This window comes from Anomaloglossus baeobatrachus, chromosome 3 (genome assembly GCF_048569485.1).
Source record: "Anomaloglossus baeobatrachus isolate aAnoBae1 chromosome 3, aAnoBae1.hap1, whole genome shotgun sequence".
Classification (NCBI taxonomy): Eukaryota; Metazoa; Chordata; class Amphibia; order Anura; family Aromobatidae; genus Anomaloglossus; species Anomaloglossus baeobatrachus.
This window is the reverse complement of record NC_134355.1, coordinates 562,239,830-562,260,065: the sequence shown is the minus strand read 5'-3', so window position 1 is coordinate 562,260,065 and position 20,236 is coordinate 562,239,830. Positions and strand designations below refer to the sequence as shown.

Genomic DNA, 20,236 nt, shown 5'->3' with positions numbered 1-20,236 from the left:
ACTTTTTGACATTCTTAGGAGCAGAACATGAGTTTTTGATGCATTTCCACAGTGGAAAAGCATTAAAAACATGTGCCTTTTTTTTACCTGCGGATTTTGCACATCTCATGTAAGTCTAAGGCGGGCTTTGCACACTACGACATCGCAGGTGCGATGTCGGTGGGGTCAAATTGAAAATGACGCACATCCGGCATCGCATGCGACATCGTAGTGTGTAAAGCCTAGATGATACGATTAACGAGCGCAAAAGCGTCGTAATCATATCATCGGTGCAGCGTCGGCGTAATCCATAATTACGCTGACGCGACGGTCCGATGTTGTTCCTCGCTCCAGCAGCAGCACACATCGTTGTGTGTGAAGCCGCAGGAGCGAGGAACATCTCCTACCGGCGTCACCGCGGCTTCCGTAGGATATGCGGAAGGAAGGAGGTGGGCGGGATGTTTACATCCCACTCATCTCCGCCCCTCCGCTTAACAAGGAGGCGGGTCGCCGGCCAGAGCGACGGTCGCAGGACAGGTGAGTCCATGTGAAGCTGCCGTAGCGATAATGTTCGCTACGGCAGCTATCACAAGGATATCGCTGCTGCGACGGGGGCGGGGACTATCACGTGCGACATCGCAGCATCGGCTTGCGATGGCGCAACGTGCAAAGCCCGCCTAAGGCTGGAAACACACTTATGCGTGTAATATCGGTCCGACTTGCCTAAAAAAACTCGGCCGATTTTAGTTCACGTTAGGTCAGTGTGCAATGCAGGTGCGATGCTTTTTTTTTTTTAAATTATTTAATGACTAGAAGAGCATGTGTAATGCGTGTTTGATGCGTATGGGATCCCTTTTTTCTATGTCATCTGCCATTTTGCAGAGCTGAATAGTCGCTGACAGCAGACACAGATAGAGCCGCACGATCAGAATGAAGTCGGATGTACTTCACCCGACTTCATTGTCATCCTGCGGCTCTGTCTGTGTGTCGCGTCCTGATTAGCGGTCACCGGTGACCGCTAATCCCCTGAGTGACTGAACTGAGCAGCGCGATTAGCGCTGCCGTCACTCAGGCTACCCGCAGCTTGCTGGATCCTCCACCCGAGACCGCAACTCACCTGTGACTTCATCGCTGTCACTCGGGCGACTTGCTGTCACTGTTGGAGGATCCAGCGGTGGCCGCAAGTAATCTGAGTGACATCATCGGTGATCGCGCTAATCACCTCAGTTGCTGCGTGAAGCTGACAGGAGCGGCGGTGTTCTTCTGCAGCTCCTGTCACCTTCATGTAGCAGAGCTGGAAGCGACGTGGGATCTCCGTGGATTACACCGGAGCTGGAGCGGTTTTTGGGGCTTAATAAAGTGGTGACGAGGGTATTTGTTCGTGTTTATTATTGCAAATAAAGGATTTTTTCACTGTGTGTGTTTATTCACTTTAAATTACCGGTTAATCATTGGGGGTGTCTCATAGACGCCTGCAATGATTAATCTAGGACTTAGTGGCAGCTATGGGCTGCTGCCATTAACTCCTTATTACCCCGTTTGCCAACGCACCAGGGCAAAACGGGAAGAGCCGGGTACAGTCCCAGAACTGTCGCATCTAATGGATGCGGCAATTTTGGACGGCTGCTGGCTGTTATTGTTAGGCTGGGGGGCTCCCCATAATGTGGGGCTCCTCCTCCTGAGAATACCAGCCTTCAGCCGTGTGGCTTTACCCTGGCTGGTATTAAAATTAGGGGGGACCACACGCCGTTTTTTTTTAATTATTTATTTATTTATTTCACTGCATGATAGAGACCCGCCCAACGGCAGCTGTGATTGGTTGCAGTGAGACAGCTGTCACTCATCTTGGGGGCGTGTCTGACTGCAACCAATCATAGGCGCTGGTGGGCGCGTAAAGCAGGGAATACGAGATTGAATAATGAGCGGCCGGCTTTTTCAAAAGAGGAGAAGCCGCCGGAGCAGTGTGAACGCCGTGCAACGCCGCGCTGATGATCGGGAATCTGTGAGTGTGAGTATGAGAAAAAGGGGGAAAGGAATAGACCGACATGGACATAGAGAGAGAGACCGACAGAGAGAGAGACCGACCGACAGACCGACCGACAGAGAGAGAATAGAGACCGAGAGGGAGAGACCGACTGACAGAGATAGAGATTGACCGACATTATGAGACGTCACTCATTTCCAGTGCTTTGTGACACATGCGATAAATGTATTTAGAAAAACGGATGTCACTAGGATGGTGTGAGTGCCGGTCCGTGTGACATCCTTTTTTTTCACGCTCCCATAGAGTTGCATTGGAGAGACTTGCACGAGAAACTCTTCAAATAGCAGCTTGCTGTGATTTTTATCTCAGTCCGATTTGGAGTGAGAAAAAAAAAATCGCAGATGAGAGCTGAGTCATTGAATAATATGTGTCCGAGTGCAATGCGAGATTTTCTTGCATTGCACTACTGCGAGGAACTCGCAAGTGAGAAGCCGGCCTAAGGGGAAAATCTGGCCAGAAAACTCAGTGTGTCCTTCTGCAGAGAAAAGCACAGAGGATAGGAGATTGCTATAAATTCCATCTACTGTGCTTGTACTGTACAACGCAGCGTTTTGGAAGCAGGGAAAACACACTGAGGCCAAAACACTGCTACCGTAACACTGATCATGTGCACCCACCCTAAAGGGTGCTTTACACGCTGCAACATCGCTAGCGATTGCTAGCGATGCCGCGAGCAATAGCGCCCGCCTCCGTCGTTCGTGCGACATGTGGTGATCGCTGCCGTAGCGAACAATATCGCTACTTCAGCGTCATACGCACATACCTGTTCAGCGATGTCTCTGTGACCGCCAAACAATCCCTCCTTCAAGGGGGAGGTGCGTTTGGCGTCACAGCGACGTCACAAAACGGCCGCCCAATAGAAGAGGAGGGGAGGAGATGAGCGGCCGGAACATGCCGCCCACCTCCTTCCTTCCTCCTTTCCGGTGGACGCAGGTAGGATGATGTTCGTCGTTCCTGCGGTGTCACACACAGCAATGTGTGATGCCGCAGAAACGACGAACAACCTGCGGAATGAAACACCAACGGCATTATGATTAGGAGCGACGTGTCAACGATCAACGATTTTTTTCTGTTTTTGCGATCGTTAATCGTCGCTCCTAGCTGTCACACTCTGTGATGTTGCTAACGACAACGTATGTGCGTCACAAACACCATGACCCCGACGATATATCGTTAGCGATGTCGCAGCGTGTAAAACATCCTTAAGTCGCTGCATTTTTGAAGCAGCTAATATACGCAGCGTCAAAAGCTCACCAAAACCTCTCTGTGGGAAGTAGCCTGAACAGTTTAACCCTAGAACACGCAACCATAGAAATCTACAATAGAAAACAAGTAACCTAGCAGGCCTGCGAGGCCCCAGGTATGCGTTCTAGGGTTAATTTTCGAATCAGTGAATCTGTGCAAGTTCTTATTTTTTTTCAGTTATTTTTATTGTTACCATTTTGGGGTATAAAGGACGTTTTTATCTCTTTTTTTATTGCCTTTCAGCAATTCTTACTTTTTGATCTTTTTTTTACATTGTTTACTACATGCATTAATTTAAAATTTTCATAAATCAGGCATTTGAAGGACGAACTTTTACAAAATCTGTTTATTTTTTATTAATTTATTTTCACATTGCCATTGCTGAATATAGCACAAGCAATAAGGTGACTACAGGTTCAAATCCCCTGAGGGGACTAACAAATGCAGTGAAAAATAATGTTTTAAAAAATATGAAAAGAATATATATATTTCGTTTTTAAAACTTTTTTTTTTAACTTTTTTTCCCTAGTCCCCTTAGGGTGCTTGAATCTATGATCGTTTGATCACGTACACCATTATATTGCAGTATATTGAGACATATCGGTTCTCCTATAGAGCTCAGCCTGTGGCTGAAAATCACAGGAGGACCAAGGTGGCAGTAGGAAAGTATGCAACACAGTGGTCATCTGCCTGGTATGAAGCAGGGTCAGCTCTTGATCCAGATTCATACATTTCTAGAGTTGAGAGGACTGCCAATAATCCGGGAATGGCGGATCCAGTGCGGGTTGAAAAAGGTCCGATCCGATCCAGAATCCGGTCCCATATATGTCAATGGGGAGCGGAATCCGGAGAGAGGGAGAGGGTTATGTATTGCCGAATCCGGATCATGCATCCGGAATCCCGCGTCCGGGTCGTCCCCGGATATAGCTCTGAAACCGCGCGGATCTGGACTTTTGCAGTCCAGGTCCGCTCAACACTATACATTTCTTATCGGTCTATGATAAAAATGTACATTATAGGTCATTAAGAGGTTAAACTTGAAAAGACTAAAAACAAGCAACTTTGCAATTTAATTTTTATTAAAAATCCTTTCCGTTTTCAAGAATGGAGAGATTTTTTATTTTATAGTCTACAGCTCATTGCTTAGATTAATGGGCACCCTGCAGTTTCAGAGTTGGTGGCTATCGAGGGAAGAAGCTCACTGCTAGTAGACTCCATACTTTAGGTGACACCAGCACCGCTTTGTAGCTGGCCAAATCGCCGCATCCAACCCCCTCAGTCCCCCTGTGCACCTCCCATGCTGCCTCTCCTGGCAGTCTGGGGGATCATTGAGTTTGGATCATTGGTGTCACAAAGCCGCAGGTCTGAGCTGTCAATGTTCTGGGGAGTACCACCCCCAGGCAGGGCTGTATTTTGCCTTCATGCTGCCCTAGGCACTTTAAGTGGTCGCGCCCCTTAGTGACAACGTAAAACTGAGTTTTCGCACACGACATCTGTTTAAGGCAGATCTACTCTGTAAAACACTGGAAAAAGTATCAATGAGAAACGAAGTGCACTAACCCCCCCCCCCCCCCCAATGGGGATCACCACAGGCACATCAAAACATAGCATGAGTATAAATTATTCCCACCACACCGTCCCCACTTGTATACTGTGACTGTGACACTGCCCCTAATAAACTACACACTGCCCTCCCTTATAAATTATACCCACCACACCTTCCTCAATTATGAAATATGATCTGCACATTGTCCTCACATCATGCTGCCCCCTCCTCACAATCTCCCATGCATGCTGCCCCCTCCTCACAATGTCCCATGCATGCTGCCCCCTCCTCACAATCTCCCATGCATGCTGCCCCCTCCTCACAATGTCCCATGCATGCTGCCCCCTCCTCACAATGTCCCATGCATGCTGCCCCCTCCTCACAGTGTCCCATGCATGCTGCCCCTTCCTCACAATGTCCCATGCATGCTGCCCCCTCCTCACAATGTCCCATGCATGCTGCCCCCTCCTCACAATGTCCCATGCATACTGCCCCCTCCTCACAATGTCCCATGCATGCTGCCCCCTCCTGACAGTGTCCCATGCATGCTGCCCCCTCCTGACAGTGTCCCATGCATGCTGCCCCCTCCTGACAGTGTCCCATGCATGCTGCCCCCTCCTGACAGTGTCCCATGCATGCTGCCCCCTCCTCACAATGTCCCATGCATGCTGCCCCCTCCTCACAATGTCCCATGCATGCTGCCCCCTCCTCACAGTGTCCTGTGCATGCTGCCCCTCTCCATGAGCTCCTAATGCTGCCTTCCTCTTTTCCATAATGACACCTCCATGCTGCCCCACTCATCATACTAAGACCACCACACTAGCGCTTATGCTGAGACACACACACACACACACACACACACACTACCCCACTCTTGATATTGACTCCCCTACATTGTTCCACTCCATACTGAGCCCACACATGCTGCCCCTTCTCCATAATGAGCTCCTAATGCTGCCCCCCTCTTATTCTGAGTACTTACACTCCCCCCCATCGATATTGTCATTGCTCTATCCCTCAACCCTTGTCCTCTGTCTCTAGCATTGGCCCCTCTCTTCCATTCCCCCAGCAGCAGCCTCTCTCCCCCCGCCTCCAGCAGCAGCCTCTCCCTCAGCTTCAGCCTCTCTCCCCCCCAGCCTCCCTCAGCATCAGCCTCCCTGCTCCCAGCTTCCCCCAGCATCAGCCTCCCTCCTCCCAGCCTCCCCCAGCATCAGCCTCCCTCCTCCCAGCCTCCCCCAGCATCAGCCTCCCTCCTCCCAGCCTCCCCCAGCATCAGCCTCCCTCCTCCCAGCATCAGCCTCCCTTCTCCCTCAGCCTCCCTCCTCCAAGTCTCCCTCAGCATCAACTTCCCTCCTCCAAGCCTCCCCCTCCCCCTCCCAGCCTCCCTCAGCATCAGCCTCCCTCAGCATCAGCCTCCCTCAGCATCAGCCTCCCCCAGCATCAGCCTCCCTCCTCCCAGCCTCCCCCAGCATCAGCCTCCCTCCTCCCAGCATCAGCCTCCCTTCTCCTAGCCTCCCCCAGCATCAGCCTCCCTCAGCATCAGCCTCCCTCAGCATCAGCCTCCCCCAGCATCAGCCTCCCTCCTCCCAGCCTCCCCCAGCATCAGCCTCCCTCCTCCCAGCATCAGCCTCCCTCCTCCTAGCCTCCCCCAGCATCAGCCTCCCTCCTCCCAGCATCAGCCTCCCTCCTCCCTCAGCCTCCCTCCTCCAAGCCTCCCTCAGCATCAGCTTCCCTCCTCCAAGCCTCCCCCTCCCCCTCCCAGCCTCCCCCAGCATCAGCCTCCCTCAGCATCAGCCTCCCTCAGCATCAGCCTCCCTCCTCCCAGCCTCCCCCAGCATCAGCCTCCCTCCTCCCAGGCTCCCCCAGCATCAGCCTCCTTCCTCCCAGGCTCCCCCAGCATCAACCTCCTTCCTCCCAGCCTCCCCCAGCATCAGCCTCCTTCCTCCCAGCCTCCCCCAGCATCAGCCTCCCTCAGCATCAGCCTCCCTCAGCATCAGCCTCCCTCCTCCAAGCCTCCCTCACCCTCCCAGCTTCCCCCAGCATCAGCCTCCCTCCTCCCAGCCTCCCTCAGCATCAGCCTCCCTCCTCCAAGCCTCACCTTCGCCCTCCCAGCATCAGCCTCTCTCCTCCCAGCCTCCCCCAGCATCAGCCTCCCCCAGCCTCAGCCTCCGTCCTCCCAGCCTCCCCCAGCCTCAGCCTCCCTCCTCCCAGCCTCCCCCAGCATCAGCCTCCCTCCTCCCAACCTCCCTCAGCATCAGCCTCCCTCCTCCCAACCTCCCCCAGCATCAGCCTCCCTCCTCCCAGCCTCCCCAGCATCAGCCTCCCTCCTCCTAGCCTCCCCCAGCATTAGCCTCCCTCCTCCCAGCCTCCCCCAGCATCAGCCTCCCTCCTCCCTCAGCCTCCCTCCTCCAAGTCTCCCTCAGCATCAGCTTCCCTCCTCCAACCCTCCCCCTCCCAGCCTCCCCCAGCATCAGCCTCCCCCAGCATCAGCCTCCCTCAGCATCAGCCTCCCTCAGCATCAGCCTCCCCCAGAATCAGCCTCTCTCCTCCCAGCCTCCCCCAGCATCTGCCTCTCTCCTCCCAGCCTCAGCCTCTCAGCCTCTCTCTCTCCCCCCAGCCTCCCCCCAGCCTCAGCCTCTCTCTCTCCCCAGCCTCCCCCCCAGCCTCAGCCTCTCTCTCCCCCCAGCCTCCCTCTCCCCCCAGCCTCCCCCAGCATCAGCCTCTCTCCTCTCAGCCTCTCTCCCCCCAGCCTCCCCCCCAGCTTCAGCCTCTCTCTCCCCCCAGCCTCAGCCTCTCTCCCCCCAGCCTCTCTCTCCCCCCAGCCTTAGCCTTCTCTCCCCCCAGCCTCCCCCCCAGCCTCAGCCTCTCTCTCCCCCCAGCCTCAGCCTCTCTCTCCCCCCAGCCTCAGCGTCTCTCTCCCCCCAGCCTGCCTCTCCCCCAGCCTCAGCCTCTCTCCCCCCAGCCTCAGCCTCTCTCCCCCCAGCCTCAGCCTCTCTCTCCCCCCAGCCTCAGCGTCTCTCTCCCCCCAGCCTCCCTCTCCCCCAGCCTCAGCCTCTCTCCCCCCAGCCTCAGCCTCTCTTCCCAGCCTCCCCCCCAACCTCAGCCTCTCTCTCTTCCCAGCCTCCCCCCAGCCTAAGCCTCTCTCTCTTCCCAGCCTCAGCCTCTCTCTCTCTTCCCAGCCTCCCCCCAGCCTCAGCCTCTTTCTCTTCCCAGCCTCTCTCTCTTCCCAGCCTCCCCTAGCCTCAGCCTCTTTCTCTTCCCAGCCTCTCTCTCTTCCCAGCCTCCCCCAGCCTCAGCCTCTCTCCCCCCAGCCTCCCCTTGCATGATTATAGTGGACAAAAAGAAACATCGCAACGATCATCAACTAACCTGTAAGGAGCCCATACATTCTAGGCTCTCCCCTCCCCCCATCACATACAGTTAGCACAGGCATTTCTGAGTATGCAGTGCGCCCCTCCCCCCATCACATACAATTAGCAGTAAGCACAGGCATTTCTGAGTATGCAGTGCGCCCCTCCCCCCATCACATACAATTAGCAGTTGGCACAGGCATTTCTGAGTATGCATGCAGACTGCATGCATACTCAGAAATGCCTGTGCTAACTGCTAATTGTATGTGATGGGGGGAGGGGCGCACTGCATACTCAGAAATGCCTGTGCTAACTGTATGTGATGGGGGGAGGGGTGCACTGCATGATGCAGTGCACCCCTCCCCCATCACATATAGTTAGCACAGGCATTTCTGAGTATGCAGTGTGCCCCTCCCCCCATCACATACAATTAGCAGTAAGCACAGGCATTTCTGAGTATGCAGTGCACCCCTCCCCCCATCACATACAGATAGCACAGGCATTTCTGAGTATGCAGTGCGCCCCTCCCCCCCATCACATACAGTTAGCAGTAAAGCCCCCCTTCACATATAGACAGCTTATTACCTGCTCCGGACCCGGTGATTATCCTCCAGACGTCACACTGGTGCCTGCTGTGAGCTCTGCACAGGTTTGGATGCCCCAGCTCTTGGCAAGAAGCTGATTGGAGCGCGCGTCTTGTGACCCCGGAAATGCAGCTGTCGGCAGTTCCGTGTTCAAACCAGCTCCCTGTGCCCGTTGCCTGCAGTGTATTTGTATCCGCTTTAAAGACGCGGATACATACAAATCAATAGAGGGGCGCCCAACACCCCCCCCCCCCCCCCCGCCGCGAAAAGACTGCGGATTTAGTGGGATAGGTAAAAAAAAAAAAAAAAATAAATAAATTTTTTTTTTTTTTTTTGCTGCTAGTAGGTGCCGCCCCCCGCATAGCGCCGCCCCAGGCACCGGACCACAGGTGCCTAGTGGTGAATACGGCCCTGCCCCCAGGCAAAGTGGAATGTCGGAGGCTGGAAGCTGTGTGCTTCTGAAGATAACGAGATGAAGCAACCCCTTAAAGATAATAAGATAGCTCTTACTAGTTATTACCTGCTTGACCCACCATTCTCTGGGGGAACATGGCTGTCTTTGTTGCTTTCTGTAGCTGGATTCTCTGTAGACTCCTGTAAAAAACAAACGGAAATTATACGTTCACTCGCCTCCCTGAATATTTTATAGAATTGTTTAACGGAAACAAAACTATTGTAACATGTTGGCTAAGTGACAACACCAATGAAATGCTAACTAGACGCAATGGCCCAAATTGGTCACTAAATCTTCAACAAATTTTCAACTTATTTTACTTAATAATTTTTGTGATCAGACACATTTATAATCTATTTGCACCATAGTTCATAGCCATTTGCCTGTGAGTTTGTAAAACAGGAGTGAAAGTAGACAGGATTTCAAGCACTTCATAAATGCAACTATACCGCCCCCGTGCCAGCGGCCGAAGGGTCTCCGTACCCGGGGGTTCGTGCGGACACTCGAATTCAAAAGAGAGGGGATAGGTATGTACAGGGGATGTGTAAGTTCGTGACGCCACCCACGGTGCGTGGTAATGTAGGAGACCACCGCTGCTGTTGAGGGGCCCGGTGGCGATTGTGTAGCAGCAGGATGTTTAACCCCTCCGTGGGTAGGGGGTTTGTTCCCCGGACACCGTTGGGTGTTGGTGAATGGGGTGCCATTGGGTAGAGGAAAAGGGGCTTTTCAGCGTACTCACTCAGTCCAAGAATAACAAATCCGACAGCTTGTAAACCAGAATTCTAAGCACCGCTGCAGCATGGAGGGAGCACGTGTGGATCCGTGCCCTTGGTGTTCCTGTTAGCCTGTGGCCTTTTCTGTGGCATCTTCTCACTAGTTGGACCCTCAAGCTTGAAACCTTTTGGGTCCCGCTCACCCGTATGGCTAACAGAGTGAGCTTGCTCTCAGGGTTCACGCGTAGGATTTCTTTGGACTGTATTTGGGAAAGTCCTATCCCATCGGTGCGCTAGTACCCCGATTTGTCTGCCACCTAGTAAACTTCAGGAGCCCTGCTCTGGACCAGTGTGACCTCTCCCTCTCGGAGAGTCACCTTCCACCTCCTACTCCTTTCACTCCTGTTTCGCTTCTCTGTCACTTTCTCACTTCTCCCTACCAACCCCCCATGTGGGCGGCCCTATTCCCTTCAGGCCCCCCAATGGTGTGTCTGGTGGGTTCGGTGCAAAGTGTTCCTAGGATTTTGGCTGGCTAAGTTGTTAGCAAAACCAAAGTACCAGGATCCGTAACCAAGGAGGGTGGGTACTGTGCAGAAGGGAAGATTGCACAATAGCCTGTGACGACCTGATAGGCCAGGGCGTCACACAACTTTCTAGAAAGATGGTTGCAACGTTTTTGTGCTCTCTCATTTTAGTGGATTGGTGGTATAAACATTGGATAAACATTGATAGACATTCTATATTAAATACATTGATAACCTTTTCATACATTTTCCATAAATAATGGCAAGATTTCATGTCTGTTTACCTGAAAGCAATGTACAATCCCCTCCCCCACCTGCCAGTACAAGGCCTTTATAAAGGTTCACCTATTTCTAGTAAACTATCCATATCCTCCTTACTAGTGGCTGCATACAGGTAGAATGTTATCAATTAAAGAAGTTTGTGCGATGAAAACAATTTATCACTGATCCACAAGAGATAACTTACTGATCGGTAGGGACTGCCTGCTAGGACCCGTATCAATTGGCAGAAAGGGGGAACTTTTATCCCCAGCACAGATTGGTGTTCCATCCAATCCCTATAGGGCTGCCGGAAAGAGCTGAGTACAGCACTCAGCAGCCCCAAAGGGAATGAATGGTGCAACGATACAGCATGTGCACTGCTGCTCCATTGTAAGACTATGTGCCCATGATGAGTATTGGCAAGTTTATGACACGGTACTTTGTTGGCTACTGGCCCTTTAAGCTTGCCCTTGCACCCAGTGTTCACTGCTGAACGTTGTGTGCAGGAGCAGTGAAGTTCATCAGCAGATGGAGCTAGCACGCGATGTGCTCCAGTCCCACAGATGAAGAGGAGCTGCAGCACCAACCAGTGTTCCTCAGCACAGCTTATGCCCTCCTGAGCTGTATGGGCCTTGCCTCCCCCCCTGAGGTGTATGGGCCCACTTCTTATTTATATTTTTTTATTTAACTTGACATCAACAGACAAAATGTAAACCATAGAGATTGCACATAGAAGAATGCAAACTATTTTAGGTAAAACAAGATATGAAGTGGACAGTCAAAGGCTTTTACAGGGCTACGACAGCCTCCGGGTTCCCAGTGGTTGGAAGACGAAACAGCCCAACCAAAGGGGAGAGAGTAAGAAAGGAAAAATCGTAGAAAAGAGAGAGACAGCGAGGGAACAAAGTAAGCACGAACAATGGGAAGAGCAGAGAAATAGGATTGGGGGAAAAAAAAAAGAGGAGGGGCAGTGAGGGGAGGAAGGGGGGTAGGGGCAAGTGCCGTCCCTGCACACACCTTCATCCCCAAGGTATATCTTTCCATTTACTTCAGTGCCTCCTTATATTCGTCTGTCTGTTGGAAGTCGAGCCAATAGCACCAGGTGGCCCAGAACTTCTCATAAGTAACATAGATCAAAGATGACAAGTCCCCCATATGCATAATGTCATTAACTCTCTCGATCCACAGTGACACGGTGGGACAGGTAACTTTCCTCCAGTTAAGAGGCACACACAAGCTGGCTGTTGGGCCTCCTTCTGAGCTGTATGTGCGGTCCCCCAGAGTTGTATTGTGGCGCCCTGGCCTAGCCCCATTAGACAGGGACACCAGCCAAACAAAAACCCTTGTTGCCTCCCTCCAGTGTCTGATGTCCACACCAGGTGGGGCAGAGCCAAGCGGTTGGCCCCACCCACCGAGGAGTTCACAGGCCTGGAGGCGGGAAAAGTGTCAGAGTAGTTTTGGAGTTTGAGGAGTGAGGAGCGAGCACTTGAGTGTGTGAGTTTGTGGCCCAGGCACTGACAGCAAGGTTGGCAGACGGTGGTGGCCGTCTGCAGGAGTGGTGAAGCAACGCGGAACCGTAGGATCGGGGTCGGGCGACGGCCCGCCGGTACTGACCGGGGAGCAAAGTGAAGCCAGCACACCCAGGCAGGGCCATCGGACCCCGACCAGGCTTGGAGCCGCCGTCAAATCCGAATGTGACCGGAACCCCAGGGGTTTCCTAACAACCAAAGACCCGATTGAAGGCAACCGCCCACACCGTGAGGGTATACAGCTACCGCCTAAGGCTAGAGACCCAAGGGCCAGCGCCTGCGGGCAAACGGGCTCCTCCGGTACCCATACACTGGGGAGCGGACTACCGTTGGGAATCCATAGTAGTCAGAAGGAGAACATCAAGGTGCAGGGAAAGACAGCCGCCATCACCTGGCCGGGGAGAGACACTGCAGCCGGCTGCGGGACCCGTCCATCCAGCCGTTTGGTTTACCGAGGACTTTGTACCTTTCTTGCTGAGTGAGTACACCCGTGCCATCCGGCACCGCACCGCGCTGTCCCTGCAACCCTGCACCTCACCAACCCTGCCTCCTCGTCCTCCTGTTCCCCTCCCTGAGCTGTGTGGGCCCCCTGAGCTGTATGGGCGGCCCTGAGCTGTATGGGCGGCCCTCCGGAGCTATACGGGCGACCCTCCAGAGCTGTATGGGCGACCCTCCAGAGCTGTATGGGCGACCCTCCAGAGCTGTATGGGCGACCCTCCAGAGCTGTATGGGCGACCCTCCAGAGCTGTATGGGCGACCCTCCAGAGCTGTATGGGCGACCCTCCAGAGCTGTATGGGTGACTCTCCAGAGCTGTATGGCTGACTCTCCAGAGCTGTATGGGCGACCCTCCAGAGCTGTATGGGTGACTCTCCAGAGCTGTATGGGTGACTCTCCAGAGCTGTATGGGTGACTCTCCAGAGCTGTATGGGCGACCCTCCAGAGCTGTATGGGCGACCCTCCAGAGCTGTATGGGCAGCCCTACAGAGATGCATGGGCGGCCCTACAGAGATGCCTGGGCGGCCCTCGAAAGTTGAATGTGCAGCCTCCCAGCGCTGTGTGTGCGGCCCCCCAGCGCTGTGTGTGCGGCCCCCCAGCGCTGTGTATATGGCCCACCAGAACTGTGTGTGCGGCCCCCCAGAACTGTGTGTGCCTCCCTAGAGATGTATGTGCAGCCCCCAGAACTGTATGGGCCCCCTAAAGCTGTATGGGACCACCAGAGCTGTATGTAAGGCCCCCAGAACTATATGTGCCCCCAGATCTGTATGTGTCCCCAGAGCTGTATGCCACCCACCCCAGTAAGGTGTATTTCCACAGAGCTGTATGCCACCCCAGTAACATCTATGCCCCCCAGTAATGTGTATGCCCACAGAGCTGTATGCCACCCCAGTAAGGCTACTTTCACACATCCGGTTTTTGCTCTGCGGCACAATACGGCACTCTGCAGAAAAACCGCAACCGTTTTTTTTGCCGCCGGTTGCGGGTTTTTTTGCATAGACTTACATTAGTGCCGTATTGTGCCGCATGGGCTTGCGTTCGGTCCGGTTTTTGCCGCATGTGGCAGATTTAGCCGATGCCGCGGCCGGATGGAACGTTGCCTGCAACGTTTTTTGCTCCGGCAAAAACAACCGCATCGCGCCGCATCCGGCCGCTGCGGTGCATTTTTCAATGCATGCCTATGGACGCGCTGCGGCGCGTTGCGGAAAAAAACGCATCCGGCCGCCGCATGCGGTTTCTTCCACTGCGCATGCTCAGTAGCGTGCCGCAACCGGAAAAAAACGGACCGGCCGCATGTAAAAACATTTGCAAAGGATGCGGTGTTTTCACCGCATCCGTTGCATAGGTTTCACAGCCGGATTGAGCCACACGGCTCAAACCGGATGTGTGAAAGTAGCCTTACATGTATGCCCCCCAGTAATGTGTATGCCCCACAGTAATGTGCATGATGCCCCCAGTAATGTGTATGACCCCAGCCTAGCCTGTGATAAATATACTGTATCCCCCAGCTCCTCCTGTGATGTATATACAGCAGTGTCAGTGTGCACTGTGCATGGCCATGTCTGTGACAGCCATCACGAAGCACGCCCTGCATAGCCACATGCCCAGCAGAAGCGAGATGGAGACAAGCTAGGGAGGGGAGTGAGGCTGCTGCCAGCTTCCCCATATTAAAAATATCTCTAATGTGTCTGTGTGTGCATGTATGATGTATATCTATGTATGTCAGTGTATATATTTATGTCTGTTTATATGTATTTTTGTAAATTTGCATTCAAATATGTATGTGTACGTATTTGTGTATGTGCGTGTCTGTGTGTGCATGATGTCCACTGAGACTCTTTCGCCCAGAGCTGGCTCTGATTTTACTCATAGGTTAGGGTCACACGAGTGTACATTCTCATCCAAGAGAATCGGGTTGATTATACTAATGACACTCGATCAAACTCTGATCAGAGTTTGATATAGGTGTCAGAATAGTATGTTCTCTCAAATTAGAGAATTGGAGTACACTGTCTAGAGAAGATGGAGAACAACATTTTTCCACTTCTCCATTGTGTGAGTCCACAGGAATTGGACGTCGTCCGATTGCAGTCCAATATTTTCTACGCACCCAAAGACTAGCATGGGTGAGTCTCGTCTGACTGATATGTCAAATTGCAGCACGTTGTGTTATTTTCTCATGCTGAAGTGGCATGAGAAAAAAACCGTTGCTCTGCACTGCCACATTGAGTAACATTGGTCTGAGTGTTATCCGATATAAAAATTGGATAGCAGTCATACGATTAATGTGGTGGAGTGAGCGAGCCCTCAGACATCAAATGTGAACATCTGCAGGTAAAAAAACGCTTTGGAAATGCATCAAAGAACATGTAAGACACACATAAGTATATCAATAAAGTTTTGTCAAAGCTAAATACCAGACATATCAAAATCAAAGCAGCTTTATTTAAAACCTGTCATGCCTACAAGATACAAAAAAACACTGTGTCAGAAACGGGATAAAAACACATGTAAATAATATAGGTAACTTAATTAACATATTATGAGCAGAAATCCTGCAACATATAAAAATATCATTGTGGGACCATAGCCTAACAGGGATAAAAGTACACCATTCTGCCAATCCGTATGGGTCCAGCGTTCGGACCCCCATTAATCATTATGTTATCACCTAAAGATAGAGGATAACTAGTTTTCATTATGCAATCTCTTTAACTATAGGGCAGTGTAGATATTTTATGAGATTTTGATTTGAAATGTGACGCCCTGGCCTATCAGGTCGTCACAGGGTATTGTGCAACCTGCCTTCTGCACGGTATCCACCCTCCTTGGTTAACGGATCCCAGCCCTCCGTTGTTGTTAACAGCTAGTCCAATTAAAATCCTGGGAACACTTCCCACTTGAACCTACCAGACACACCATTGGGGGGCCTGAAGGGAATAGGGCTGCCCACAAGGTGGGTTGGTGAGGAGAAAGTGAGGACAGTGTCAGTTGAGAGTTGAGTTGAGTGGAGAGCTGAGAGGCAAGAGTGAAGGAGAGAGGAGGAGAAGTGGCTCTCGTGAGGAGAGGCCACGGAGGAGAAATCCTGTATCCCAGGTGGCAGACATTAGTCTGGGCCTGGTAGGAACTGGAACCCGGTCGCAGGGGACAGTGTCAAGGGGCACGGACTGCCGAGGAGGGCAGCCGGAGGCCTTGAGCTCTCACCAGGCAAGGGCCAGGGCACGATGGGGTACGTGGACCCCAGGCCGGAAAGTAGCTTCACGCGTTCCGGTAATTTACCCGACGGGGGTGAAAACTTCAAGTGTCATCCCCAACCCGCTCCAAAATTGGGGTACTAGCGCACCGATGGGATAGAACTTTCCAAACTACAGTCCAAAGAAATCCTACGTGTGAACCCTGAGAGCAAGCTCACTCCGCTAGCCATACGGGTGAGCGGGACCCGGAGAGTTTCATACCAACGGGTCCAAGTGAGACTAAAGTGCCAGGGATAGGGCCACAGATCAATAACAACACCAAGGGCACGGATCCAGGCGTACTCTCCACAGACTACGGTGGTGCTCAGAACTTTGGTTTACAAGCTGTTGGTGTGGTTATTCTGGAACTGAGTGAGTACACTGGAAGCCCCCTGCACCTATCCCCCAACGGCACCCAAACACCATCTAACACCAACGGGCCCCAGGACACGAACCTCCTACCCACGGGGGGGTTAAACATCAGGCTGCCACACCATCGTCACCGGGCTCCCCAACGGCAGCGGTGGTCCCTCACATTACCACGCACCGTGGGTGGCGTCACGAACTTTCCAACATCCCCCTGTACATATCAACCCCACTTCTTTTAATCGAGTGGCCGCGCGACCCCCGGGTCCGGAGACCCCTCGAGCCACCGCGGATCCGGATCGAGCGGCGGCAGCAGCCCGGCTGCTCACACGGGGGTGGTACAGAAACATAAAGGAATACATGAAATACTTTTACCAAATCATATACAGGTTAGATTGAAAACAATCCTACCGTCATTATAGTTGTAGCCTTATCAGCTTGGCCCTTACGTTCATCCATCGGTGATCCATCTTTCTTGCAGGAATCACATCTCCATGTTCCACTGGAAAGACCGTAGAATGAAAGAAGTGAAGATAAGTCATTACCAGTAGTGATGGGCGGACCCGGACTGTAAACGTTTTGGATCCGCACGGGTTACCTAGTACTCGGGCACCGATCCCAGGCCCGGACTTCTCAGGAAACTCCGGGTAATTATCTGGATCCGGCCACCCGGGTAATTAAAAGTGTAATTAAAGTGTAAAAATACATTTATAAATAAAAAAAAATTGGCGTAGGGTTCCCCCATATTATGATATCGAGCACAGATAACGCATACGGCTACAGGCTGAAGCCCTCAGCGGTGTGCTTATCTTGGCTTTGCTACATACATACTGAAGTGACAGCGTGCAGTCACAGAACATGTCCGCACGCTGTGGGCTTCAGGCAGAGAAGGACTGAGGCAATGAGCGGTGACGTCCCTCAGTTTATTTGTGGTTTACAGCTGGAGGGTCGCACGGTACCCCACCTGTGACGGCAGGTAAACTGACCTCAGGTGACCTCATTAAACTCAGTGACCTCATTAAACTCAGTGACCTCAACTGTGCCCACGCGCTGTCACTTCAGTATGTAGTAGAGCTGGAATCGTCATGAGACCTCAAGTCAAGTGGATTATGTCGGAACTGGGTGTGTTTGTTTTTCATAAATTGGAGAAAGGGTGTATTTTTGGGGATTTTATTTCATAGACACTCTCCATTATTAATTTAGGGATTAATGGCAACTGTGACCTGTCATTAACCCCTTATTACACCAATTGCCACCGGACCAGGGCAATCGAGATGAGCTGTGTAAAGTTCCAGGATTATTTCATCTAATGGATGCGACAATTCTGGGCAGTTGCTGGCTGCTATTTTTAGGCTGGGGGGCCCAATAACCATGGGTCTCCCCAGCCTGAGAATTCGAGTCTTCAGCTGTCGGCTTTATCATTGCTGGGCATCAAAATTAGGGGGGGCCACACACCATTTTTTTAAATTATTTAAATAATTTTTAGAAAAGCTCCATTGAGTTCCTCTTATCTTCATAGACAGCCAAGATAACCACACGGCTGGGGGCTGCAGCTTGTAGCCATATGCTTTATCTGTGCTGGGCATCATAATATGGGGGGACCCAACGCCAATTGTTTTATTATTTTTTTTTACACCAATATAGACACACACACAATGTGTGTGATTGTAAACAGTCAGAAATGTTGTCACACAGGGAGGGTGCACGATCTGACTGCATCCAGTTATAAACATTGGGACTGCTGGTTGACGGAGGAAACAGTGCATATGCATGAGGATAATGAGCAGCCTCGGAAGTAGTGTTACAGCCGTGCGGAGACTAGTAAGTATAACGTGTCTGCTCTAATCCCCCTAGCTCTTTCTATCACCATTTTAAAAGCACATGATTTGGATCCCAATAGACTTATATGGGGATAGGCAACCAGCCAGATATCCGAGATTAATTCCAGGCCCGAACCAGGTTTTTTTTTTTAAAAAAATCACTAATGCTGACGTAACTTTAATTTCATAGAACATTACTGAATGTTTTTTACATTTTTTGAACATGGAAAAATGTCAAATTTGATGCAGAATACATATTTACCGAATGCTGATAAGTAACACACCTTGGGATATAAGTGAGGGGAGGCACCAGGCACGATAAGTGAAAAGACCTTGGACATCCATCACAGCACAATAACTCCCCACCATCTCGACACATGGAGCACTCATCATCGTTACTCTGGATAGTACAGAAATTAGAGGTCAGTAGACGGCACTGCTGTAAAGGCCCCATACACATTAGAAAGTCATCGAAAATCTTATTTCGGCAGGACAGAACAACCATCTGATCAGCCTGGGGTCTTCTAACTCTCCTCCGATAGAGGATTTTGGGAGTGAGAAGGATTGTGTTTAGCAATAGTTTATTATTACCTTCACTGAAAACACAAGAATAGAGATGAGCGAACCTGAAGTTCGGTATTCGTACTTAACACAGACTACAAAAAAACAGAGATCGGGTACTTTACGTTTGCATTGCTGTGCTCAGGTACGGTCAGTGCTCAGCACAGTGCGAGCCGCCTGCAGTGTTTGAATGGCTCGTACTTGAGGTGACAACAGCGTTATCGGATGTAGTGTGCACCAAAAAACTCTCCACCGTCCCCTGGAAGTGTTCTGTTTATGGCTGGCTGGCGGAGACCCGAACTGCCAATTGGTGACTGTCATTGGGGTTTAGGTCAAGTCCAGGTCCCAACTTTATCTAAAGTCCAGCTAAACCCGCTGAACTGAACTTCAACAGGTCCACTCATCTCTATACATGAACCCTCAGTTGAGTACTCATGTGTGTTGGGAAGACGGAAAAAATAGTTGAAATGTTCATCTGGTCAATGACTATCTCATGTGTATGGCCTACTTAACCCCCTTCCTGACATATGATATACTAGTACAGCATATGTCGGTTCCTCGTATTTGATGCAGTCTGAGGAGCTGAGACACTAGCTACGATCATGTGTTCAACACTTTGTCCCTGTGGCATTTCTCATTATTACACATAACTTAATTTATGGACATATATGGTTTTACTTTTTTGCCCTTGTGCATTGGATGGGTTGTTACCAACATCACGTTCATTTACTTAGCAAATTGGTGATGTGTTCAATACTTTTTTCATCCTTTGTATTCCGCAATATATGGGATTGGAGTATATAGAAAAAATTATCTTGGCTGGGCTTCATGGAAGTACAAATATGTCGGTGATACGGTCTTCAGTATGCCTTCCAGGTTACCATGGCAACCCCTTTGTGCTTGCCGTGATTGTGCTCATGTGAAGACCAGTCTGTGACTGGTGTTCATAGTAGACAGTTATTTTTAATAGACACTGAAATACTCTGGTATTGCAATATATAGTAAAAGCAATCAGATGAACGTAAATTCAAATATCCTAAGGATACTAAAATATACAGTGAAAAAAAAGTTGTTTTTTTTTAAAAAAAATAATTACGGTATATATCGTATTTTTCGCTTTATAAGACGCACTTTTTCCCCCCCAAATTTTGGGGGAAAGTAGGGGGTGCGTCTTATAAACCGAATATACGGGGGGTGTACATATTATATATATATATATATATATATATATATATATATATATATATGCACTGCAGGGTCCGCTCTGGAGCCATGCTGGGGGCAGGTGACAGCTGCGAGCGGCAGCGTTTGATCTCCTGCTCCCGCTCATATAATATGCACAGCCGCTGTCCATCAGCAGCGTGGTGCTGAAACTGCATCACGCTGAGGGGCTGGGGCAGCGGGGCATATTATATCTGCCTGCGCCCTCCTTTGATCGCACATGATCCCCCCCTGTGTTAGATATGGCCCCCGTGCTGCTGCCCATAGTAAAATAAAAAAAGCTTTACTTACCTCCAGCGCTGATCTCCGG

The 20,236-nt window shown here is 51.1% G+C and overlaps 1 protein-coding gene across 4 annotated transcripts in view; it reads right to left on the bottom strand.

Moving 5' to 3' along the window:
- The window catches only part of AIRE (autoimmune regulator), a 76,238-nt gene that overhangs the window by 19,177 nt on the left and 36,825 nt on the right, over positions 1 to 20,236 (bottom strand). For all 4 annotated transcript variants that reach the window (XM_075338653.1, XM_075338655.1, XM_075338656.1 and 1 more), the window contains 3 exons: positions 18,429 to 18,544; positions 16,736 to 16,826; positions 9,269 to 9,342 (listed from right to left, as the gene is read on the bottom strand). In XM_075338653.1, the coding sequence (XP_075194768.1) occupies positions 9,269 to 9,342; positions 16,736 to 16,826; positions 18,429 to 18,544 (281 nt within the window). The remainder of the gene's footprint in view (positions 1 to 9,268; positions 9,343 to 16,735; positions 16,827 to 18,428; positions 18,545 to 20,236) is intronic.